We start from the raw sequence: 9,570 nt of genomic DNA, 5'->3' as shown, positions 1-9,570 counted from the left end.
CGCTACTCCCGGCGGGCTCGTCGTCGGCTGGCTGCGGCGGCCGCCGGCCGGGCCCTCGTTGTCCTCGTCCTCCTCGTCGGCGTCATCGTCGTCGGCGTCGAAGTCGCCGAGGTTCCCGGCCGGGGCGAAGCGCTTGGCCGGCGGTTCGTCGGAGGAGGTGTCGTCCTCCTCCTCCTTCTCCTCCTCCTCCTCCTCGGGAGGTGAAGTCATCACAGGAGAAGCGATCGTCATCGCTCTCCTCCTCCATTTCCCCGTCGGCGAGGAAGCGGAGGTCACTTTCCCCGTCGGTCGAGGACTTGTCGTCCTCAGACCAGACGGAGAAATCGTGACTGGATTCCTCCCCGGCTTCGATGGCGCGGCGGATGTTGGCCGCATGGGCCTCCTCCGGGTTCCACTCCGGCGTCGGCTCGCGGGAGGAGGAGGATTGGATGGAAAGACCCGATGAGGCAGAGGACGAAGAAGACATGGTGGCGCAGGAGGGCTTTCGGAATGCTAATGCGAAGGGGATGAAGAAGCAAACTGTTTGGAGCGGTTAAATAAAAGGGGATATAGTGGAGATTCAATGCCACAGCAGTTTCCGAGGAAGTGGTGCCAAAAAAAAAAAAAATTTGCCAGGTCACGCGGAGAAGTGGAAGAGGCAAGGCATCATGATGAAGGATACTGCGACGGTTCTGCTCTGCAACGACATGACCCGACGAAGAAAAAGCAGAGTGATTTTGGAATTGTCATTTCCAAAACCAGGGGGGCATGTGTTATCACCAGAATTTAACCGGATCAGAGGTGGGCCGCGATTAAAGATGGGCTTGAAGAACATACATGGAAGGAATACATGAATCGGCCTTATATGCAAAGTTTGGGCTAGTTTGCCCGTGTATCTGTAATATAGTAGGATACGTGTCGATTAGATAGAGTTTGGCTCGTGCCCGGTTGGGATTATTCCCACGTTAGAAAGTCTACGGACTATAAATATGTATCTAGGGTTTATGAAATAAACAACAATCACGTTCACCACAAACCAATCTAGGCGCATCGCCAACTCCCTTGTCTCGAGGGTTTCTTCCGGGTAAGCATCATGCTGCCTAGATCGCATCTTGCGATCTAGGCAGTACACGTTTATCCGCTGTTCATGCGTTGCTCGTACTGAAGCCTTTTTGATGGCGAGCAACGTAGTTATCTTAGACATGTTAGGGTTAGCATTGTTCCTCGTATCATATGCCGTCGTCGTGCAACCCTTATACGTCTAGCCGCCCTTACGCCTATCTTAGGTGTAAGGGCGGCACCCCGCTTGATCATTATTTAGTAGATCCGATCCGTTATGATTGCTCCTTGTTCTTCAAGGATTAGTTTAATATCCGCATAGTTAGGCCTTACAAACGGGTTGAAGGATCCAGTGGCGCGTAGGGTGTAGTTTGCTAGCCCTAGACAGGATGTTCCGGGGATCAACCTCGTGTTGGTTTTTAGGCCTTGTCTAGGGTCGGTTTACGATCACCGTGCGTGGCCGCCAGGCTCAATCACGAGTAGGATGTTCCGATTATGTGGTGAAAACCCTAAGTCGTAGTAGGTCGTTTTATCTTTATTTTGATCAAGCAGGACCACCATATATTCGTACACCTCGTACGGATCATGGGTGGATCGGCTCTTTGAGCCGATTCACAGGACAACCTGAGAGCCGATCGAGGCTCGTATTTAATGTTTACGTGTATGCCATGCAGGAAACTAAGCGAGGCACATCCATCACCTTCCTGACCAGGTAGCGGGGAGGTGGCTCGCCCTTGCACCAGCATCGGACGTGCGTGCCGAGTCTTTGCGGGCCGTCGCTCGGAGGGACCAGGGCCAGCCGCAGTCCTGGGAGCCTCCCGGCTCTACTGTGTTGCCCGTCGCTGCTCGCCGGTGGGTTTCTGACCGCAACACTAGCACAATGGCCTCCTTTTGGACTTCATCTGCTCTTCAGACCTTGTTGTGCCCCTTTTGGACTCCACTTCGCGCCGTACCATATGCAAAGTGTGATGAACTTATTTCAGACCTCAATTTGACCTAATTTTAGGCTATAATTACGTGCAAATTTGAGCTAATTTAAGGCTACAGCCTCTCTTCTGAATTTTCTAAAACTAAACTAGCCCGCGCCGGAAATGCGTCGGCCTGCTGGAGCCACCCCCGACGCAAACGGACACACAACCATTTTCGCGTTCACGGGCCGACGCAAATGGATTACATTTTGACCGTCTGAAATACAGCGGCCCGCTGGACATGCCCTTAGCGGTGGTACCGACATCGCACTATTGGGTGTCCGACCTGCTCTCCAGTTTGGGGAGCGGTTGCACACCCGGCATACCCCAAATAAAAAAATTCTTAAGAAATATTTTTTTATTGAGATAGAAATAGTAAATATGCATTTTTTATTGAGATAGAAATATTTTACATATGCTTCATTTTGAGATAGAAATGTTACATAGGCTTCATTTTGAGATAGGAATATTACATAGGTTTCACTTTACATGATTGCAAAATAGACCTATACTAGAGGTTGGTGATGGCCCTCGCCTTCTTCACTGCGAAGAGAGAACACTCAATCACCCAAAATAGGGGGGGGGGGGGGGCGCCTTCATCGTTGCAGAGAAAGAACATCCAGAAACCTAACCTAGTGGCTCCAATTGGCCATTACAAGTTTTGCTGAAAAGAAAAAACATCTAAAAACCTACTCATCGGCGTTGACGTTCGTTGCTGGTGTCCCCATGCTAGTGCCTACGACACGAAGTGTTGTCAAACACCTTCACCCTGACTCGTCATCGCCTTCCCACTTGAAGTTCACCAAGCAGCCAACCTCGAGGCTGTGGGCGCGGGCGAACTTCTCCCAGCCAGAGTGGAGAAACATGTGCCCTTCCTCGTCGAACAGCACCTCGATGGGCCACCGGTAGACGCAACAACTGGCTTCCCACAAGTGCACGGTAGCCGGCTCTCGGCTGGCGAGATACTGCGCGAACTTATCCGGGTGCCTTTTTGAACACAAAGGGTCCTCCTTGATGAGGATGGCGAACTCGAAAAACTCCAGGAAGTAGTACGGCGACGGCGAGCGCTTAGGGGGTAGGGGTCATGCACCACGGCCTCTGTCTGTAATGGTTGATAAGACCGTCTTATCTTAATCCTGCCACGTAATTTAGATTATAACAATAAAACATGATATACAATGGGTTATTTTTTAGTCTTATCTTTAGTAACGAGACATCCTAAATATGTGGTGCAAGAGATTATGCTAAAAGATCATCTTAGCTAAAAAAAAGGCAAAGTCTTTTTTTCATCTTTCTCTTTCCTCCACCCCACATCACGCTTATTCTACGTGGCATTGTTAAGATATCACCATGATCGACTGTATTATACCAGATGTTACAGCTCTCAGCAACTTGTTTTATTGCTGCACAACATATATTGTATATCAACAAATGATCGCCAGTCCATTACATTTTTCCACCCTACAGTTCCAACCAAGCTTTCGTTGTACACCAGAGACAGCCAATTAATTCATGTAATAACTACAGATCCAAGCCTCATGTCTCAAACCCAGCACCCGTCCATCCTGACCCAGAGCTTCCTCTCCCCTTGGGGAGAACCATCACACCGCCTCTTCCTCTTCCTCCTGCGTTCGATGGTCTCCGCTTCCTTTCCGCCTCAGCAGGTCTTTGGTGCTGTTGTCCGATGGAGGCAGGCTCATGGGCATCGCTTGCAGGGGCAGTTGCATTCGCTGGATTTTGTGAGGTTGGTTGCTGAGGTACCAGATTTGTGGTTGGCTGCTGTGCAGTATTAATACCCTAATGGTTATAAATAATGAAATAAGCAATGATACGAGAACATAGAACTCGGCTGAGACAAAACTAAGAGTGTGCATGTAGACAACAGTAGGAAGAACTAACTAGTCGCTAACCGGAAAGAAACATTTCTGGACTTACACAAACATCCATAGAAGCCCTGACAGGATTAAGGCATTCTAAACGCTTCTTTAACTCCTCCAGTCTTGAATATTGTGAAGCTGCACTCTCTTGGACCTAATTGAAACAAAAACAAGCTATTCTCAACTGAATCTAATGTTGTTATAAGAAAATTTCGCTAGGTATATGAATAACAACTCGAAAAAGGAAACACATACCAGCCGGTTCAGATCGTCACATAGCCTCTGTTTAGCATCCTCTTCCTCTTTAACAACTTGTGCAGCAGCTTCCCAGGCCTAAACTAGCAAAAAGAAAAATTGCTTAACAGATCAACAAAAGAAAGGATACAGCTAAATCGTATAAGGGCAGAGTTCTCATGCATTAAGACTCAATATACAGCAGCACACTTGATCTAAAATATTAAGTTAATTTAAGGGCATCAGAATTGTTTAAGTTCTAATCCTAATGGAAGCATAATAGCAGCAGTTCCGGATGAAAACATAAATTGAGTTTATTTTGTCTTACTACATAAGCAATTTAGCATACATGCATCTTTATATTAACGCTCATGAAATCAATTTTTCCATTTGGCATTTTCTGAAAGATGCAGCCAAGAGTATTACGGTTTGCCCTACAGGTGATAGTGATACTCTAAAAGTAAGTTTTCTTGTGTGTGCAAAATAAGTCGCACCTTCCATTTCATCCACAACATATGTAGCTAGTAAATGAAAAATCTAACAGATGGAAATGTTTTGGAAGAGCTAAGCTATTGTCTCAGATAAAGCAATTAACTGCATCAAAGTCATGAGTGAACAAGTCCAACCTTTTTTGCCTCGTCTTCTTTCACCTTAGCTAAACGTATTCTCTCTGTTGACACCTCAATCTTTTTCCGCAAATGCTCGAGTGCTGGAACCAGAAAAGAAAGGTATAATCAGGTCAGCCAAGTGGAACTATATGTACTACGTACAGAAGCTAAACCATATAGTAAGAACTGTTAGTTTACCTGCTTTCTTCGGTCCAGATGTCAATTTAACTTCGAGAGTAAGATTCTCTAGCTCCTTTTCAACATCACGAATTTTGGAATAATTTTCCTGGATGTATCTGCGGAAAGTCATTTAAATATTTCTAAATCAAAAAATAGGAGGAAATGAACTAAAATCAAAGAGACCCACCGCAGCTGGCTAAAAGCTAAGACAGGAAGAAGGTTGATACGCACAAATCAGTGTGATGTATGATGGACAACTAAATATAAATTGGGAAATACCAAATAGCTAGTTTTTCAACTGTGAATAGGCCATCCAGGGATGGCAACAATGTATAGTACAATTATGCTTGATCCTGATACAGTTCCAGCTAAAGGTTACAAGGTAAATTATGTTAACAAGACATTTGGTGTATATAGAAACAAAGGACCTGCCATCAGATCAAATGTACTGAGTCCACCGGCCTGACCAATCTAGCATGTGAATGCAACTGCAAGACTAGCATGTTGTTCACGTACTCTGGAGTGCACCTCACTCTCAGTTGTAAACTTGTAATATTTTGAGTACTCGTCTATATTTACACACATGAATCGACATACAGATGTGAAAGCCATACCAAACGTCATGTTTTCAGAGTCTATCATCATATGCTCGTCTCTAATCATCAGTTGTACACCCCTAGGTTCCAAACATGCTTAGGCCTAACCTGTACTGGGTCAGCCATGCACACGTAGCAACCCTCTCTGCATTTCCGTCCTCGCTACAGGCAAAAAGGCTAGCCAGAGTTTCCACCTAAGGAACCTATGAGTTTATTTGTGGGTTTTACTCCTAAAATAAACTATCCAACCATCTCACACACTCACACATGGGCCCATTCTCTAGATTGGCTGGGATATCACACTAGTCGCTGTGACTAATACCTCCGAAGCCACCGTTAAACTTCCAGATATAGTGCCCTACCCTCCACTCTTTCAGCATGGGTGATGGCATCTCTCATCTACCCGCGCTAAGCATGTGACCAACATCGAAAGGCCCATTCCCTTCAATCTTCAAATTTTAAAAGGGAACTGCACAAAATAACACACCATCATACAATCTTCTCAGCTATCACAACCTTCTGGAGCACATTGACGACGATGAGCCACATCAACATGCTGAGGAGTGGATTCACGCTGATTTCACTGTCATAATGTGGACTTATTCCACAATTTTTGGAAAACTTTTAGACATCATCATGACCCCTAATAGCAGCCTACGGGCGTAGAAGGCACTCGAGCAGTTTCTCGGCAATAAAAAGCATAAGTGTCAATCCACCCTGAGGTCAAATTTTGATCCCTAGTGCAAAGCAACCTAACCATCTCTCTCTGTTATCAGTTTATCATCAGCCAAAATCTTTAACAGATGCAGTAGCTGATGCTGACCAGCTGGTTCCCCATGAGATGTTCACCCTCCATATGATTTGAGGTTGAGGCAATAATTTTTCACTCTTATTACAATTTACCAGTGCGGCAGGTTTTACGCAATTATATCCGGACAGGTCCACATCAACTACTAAAGGAGATCGACATCCACAGCCAAGCAATGGTCATGGGACTAATCCTCCTTACTTAAAATGGCACTTAGCAATATCTGAGGTAGGCTCCGATGCGGCGGAGGACTGGTCCATGACCTCGAAACAGTTATAATTATTGGCCAAAAGCAACTGGATGAAAAAAAATGTTGAAAAGAGGAATGTTGTAACTTGTATGTAATATAAAAATCACAAAATGCAGGAAAACTGAGAGCATATATGTACAGATAGGGGTGTACAAAACTAACACCAGTGGAAACCGGTTAGTGGGAGTAGTTCATCATTTCACAATTCTAATCTCCACTTCCAATTTAGTGCAAAAAAAATGAACTAAGCTAAAACTGGCCAAACCGTTTTTGCCCACCCCTGTGTACAGATAAAGCAAAATGCCCCAAGCTGAACAAAGATTAGTCTTGATCGAACTGGGTTGCAACTCCGAATGAACCTTAGTTCTCGGGATTATGATACAAAAAATAAATCATGGCCCCAAATCCCAGTTTAAACTAGCATTATTCCTGATAAAAATAGATATGTTGTGGGGTTTCTTAATAATAGTTGAAGAGAGCATCACACTCACTATTTGTTAATGATATGAGGTCCGTCTTACATGAAAATTTGTAGCATAATTTGTTTAGTCAGGCTAGTTAAACCTATCCTACATCAAAAACACATTTTGGTGACAGGTAATAAACACAGGGGACGTATGCACGGAGCTGTTAATTTACTTGTCATGTTTCAGCGGACAGTCAATTGTTGTTCATAAACATGAGCACCGGCAGAATCCAAATATCCAATATCACACTCCTGCGGTTCATTACGACCTTACGAGTGATTGAATACAGTCTGCCTCTTACTAGCATCACACATATGGAAAGGAGATGATTCAAGAAGGTGTATAGTCTGGTGCAATTGAATTATGTTCCTACATCCGCATCCTCACACACACGATACATAAAAAAAAAATCCTACCTCTATGTTCTGAAATTCCATCAGTACGAGAAATGTAGATTCACGTGATAAAAAGCAAATGCAGATCCAAGAATAATAAAAGAGAACAGACAAGAAATTACAAGTGGGCAGGGGGTTGGCTCACTTCTTCAGTTGCAGCTGCTCCTCCGCAATGACCTTCAAACAGACAGACCACAATCAAGAAACCAGGCGGAAGTGGGACATTGTACTACTGATTTGGGAGGGGAAGGAAGGGGCTTGTGGCCACTGACCTTCTCGGTGTAGGCAAGGACAGGGGAGTCTCGGGCGAGGCCGTCGGGGCCGATCTCCGGCGCCAGCGACGGTGAAGGCGGCGGCGTCGCTGCCATTTCGCCGGATCCCGTCTCCTTGAATAGTTGAATCTTTGGATTTTCTTGCCTTTTCTCTGTCCTTTTTTCTGCCGCGTTATTTGCGAGTCGTAATCGTAATAAAATGTGGCTTATGGCCTTATGGGGAAGCTACCTAACAGCTGAAGACCTGGATCTGAAAAGCTTAACCATCTTGCTACGTTCGCTAGAGTACCACTTTGACCTTGTTCCCCAATGTTTTTTTTTTTTGTATTTCGGTGCTTGATTAGAATTTTGAACATTACAAAAGGTAGGAGGTCCAAACTACAAGCAAACATGTCATTTCATGAAAATTTTGCTTTATGTAATCATTTTGATATTAGTGTAAACTGTAAACTAATCATAACTATATAAACATATTTTGTAATAAATTGGTACCATAATAGGAGATCCAAATCAAGAGAAATCATGTCGAAGTTACAAGTGAAATATTTGACTGCTAACTACAAAAGAAGAGTCCTGCTGAAAAGGAAATGATCAAAAGCATTTGGAAATGATTATTTATTTAATGTTGCCCTTCAAAATTGAACTCCATTTTTTCGAGAGGTAATCGAATAATTGGCACTATAATTTCCAGCTATTTAAGAAATGCCACTACAACTTTGTCTTTCGAAAGATGTCAATGCAATTATTTACACAATTTCATTCTTACTAGAAGCATGGAGGGCAAGAATAATAATGGAGTTAACTGGTCAAGGATTAACCAGTTCAACGATTTCATCGCTAGACTTATCCTTCAGGAAATGGATTTCATGGGTGTGAGATACACCTAGTCAAACAAGCAGCTTAATCAGGAGCATTGTATACTTGAGTGAGCATTCGTCACGACCACATGGAAATGCTTATTCCCTCTATGTTCGCTTGTTGCTGAAACTTATCTCAGTTCTGACCACACATCACTCATTTACCTTCTTAATGTTAGCTTTAAAGTCTTCACAAAGGTGGGATGAGTCGTGTGATGGTTATCGCATAGAAAGTGCTCCAGCCAACAGAAACCGCGTTCATGCCAAGGGATGGGGGTGCCAGATAGGGACATGCCCTCCCTATGCTGAATTTTTTTTTCTCAAAGAACATCTAAAAATATATGTGAATTGATCCTTAAATTTTTTTGAATATTTGCCTATCTGCCCCCTCCAACCAAAGTTTTGTTCAATTGGCCTTGTCCAATAACATTTCTGGCTCTGTCCCTGTTCATGCCTGACATATTTTGGAGGGTGTGGTAAACTTCCATGAGACCATCCATGAGCTTCACGGGAAGAAACTGGATGGGGTTCTCTCGATAAAGTTAGTTGGGATTTTTTGCAGCAAGCAATGCACACGAAGGGTTTTGACCCTACTTGGTGTGACTGGCTTCAACGATACATAGAAAAGGGGAGTGTAGGGATTAGAGTGAACGATGGCAGAGGGCATTATTTTCAGACTATGAAGGGACTGCGTCAAGGAGATCCGTTATCTCCTATTTTTTAATATTGTCGTTGATATGCTTGCGATCATGATCCAAATAGCTAAAGATGATGGCCAGTTCAGCAATTTGATTCCTCGTCTAGTTGATGGTGGGATCTCTATTTTACAATACGACGATGATACTATTCTATTTGTGGAGCATAATATAGGCAAAGCCCTTAATATGAAATTTGTTCTATGCATTTTTGAGCAATTATCCGGTCTCAAAATAAATTTTCACAAGAATGAATTTTGTTTTGGGAAGGACAGGGAGATGGAAGTGGATTATAAAAATCTATTTGGGTGTGATATAGGGTCAT

At 43.9% G+C, this 9,570-nt stretch overlaps 1 protein-coding gene across 3 annotated transcripts; it reads right to left on the bottom strand.

Moving 5' to 3' along the window:
• Positions 1-3,349: 3,349 nt before the first annotated feature.
• LOC127303611 (uncharacterized) lies at positions 3,350-7,909 on the bottom strand. Of its 3 annotated transcripts, none has more exons than XM_051334332.2 (7): positions 7,694-7,909; positions 7,567-7,598; positions 4,924-5,021; positions 4,744-4,826; positions 4,139-4,216; positions 3,942-4,037; positions 3,350-3,785 (listed from the first exon to the last, which is right to left on the bottom strand). In XM_051334332.2, the coding sequence occupies exons 1-7, from the start codon at positions 7,787-7,789 to the stop codon at positions 3,543-3,545; spliced, it is 726 nt and encodes a 241-aa protein (XP_051190292.1). In that variant the 5' UTR covers positions 7,790-7,909; the 3' UTR covers positions 3,350-3,542. The 3 variants fall into 3 exon arrangements, with proteins under 3 accessions (XP_051190292.1, XP_051190296.1, XP_051190284.1); XM_051334336.2 differs by having other exon boundaries at positions 3,350-3,782; XM_051334324.2 differs by having other exon boundaries at positions 3,350-3,803; positions 7,694-7,908.
• Between the last annotated feature and the right edge of the window lie 1,661 nt (positions 7,910-9,570).

Source organism: Lolium perenne, chromosome 1 (assembly GCF_019359855.2).
Source record: "Lolium perenne isolate Kyuss_39 chromosome 1, Kyuss_2.0, whole genome shotgun sequence".
NCBI classification, from domain to species: domain Eukaryota; kingdom Viridiplantae; phylum Streptophyta; class Magnoliopsida; order Poales; family Poaceae; genus Lolium; species Lolium perenne.
Note: the sequence above shows the minus strand (reverse complement) of the source record. Positions and strands in the feature narration are given on the sequence as shown.

Bases quoted from the DNA above. Each gene is read 5' to 3' on its own strand.
- LOC127303611 (XM_051334324.2), bottom strand. From the start codon at position 7,789: ATGGCAGCGACGCCGCCGCCTTCACCGTCGCTGGCGCCGGAGATCGGC. The intron at 5,022-7,566 runs GTGAGCCAACCC...GACTTTCCGCAG, and splicing joins GAGCAGCTGCAACTGAAGAA to ATACATCCAGGAAAATTATT. The intron at 4,038-4,138 runs GTATGTGTTTCC...TGTTTCAATTAG, and splicing joins GTGACGATCTGAACCGGCTG to GTCCAAGAGAGTGCAGCTTC.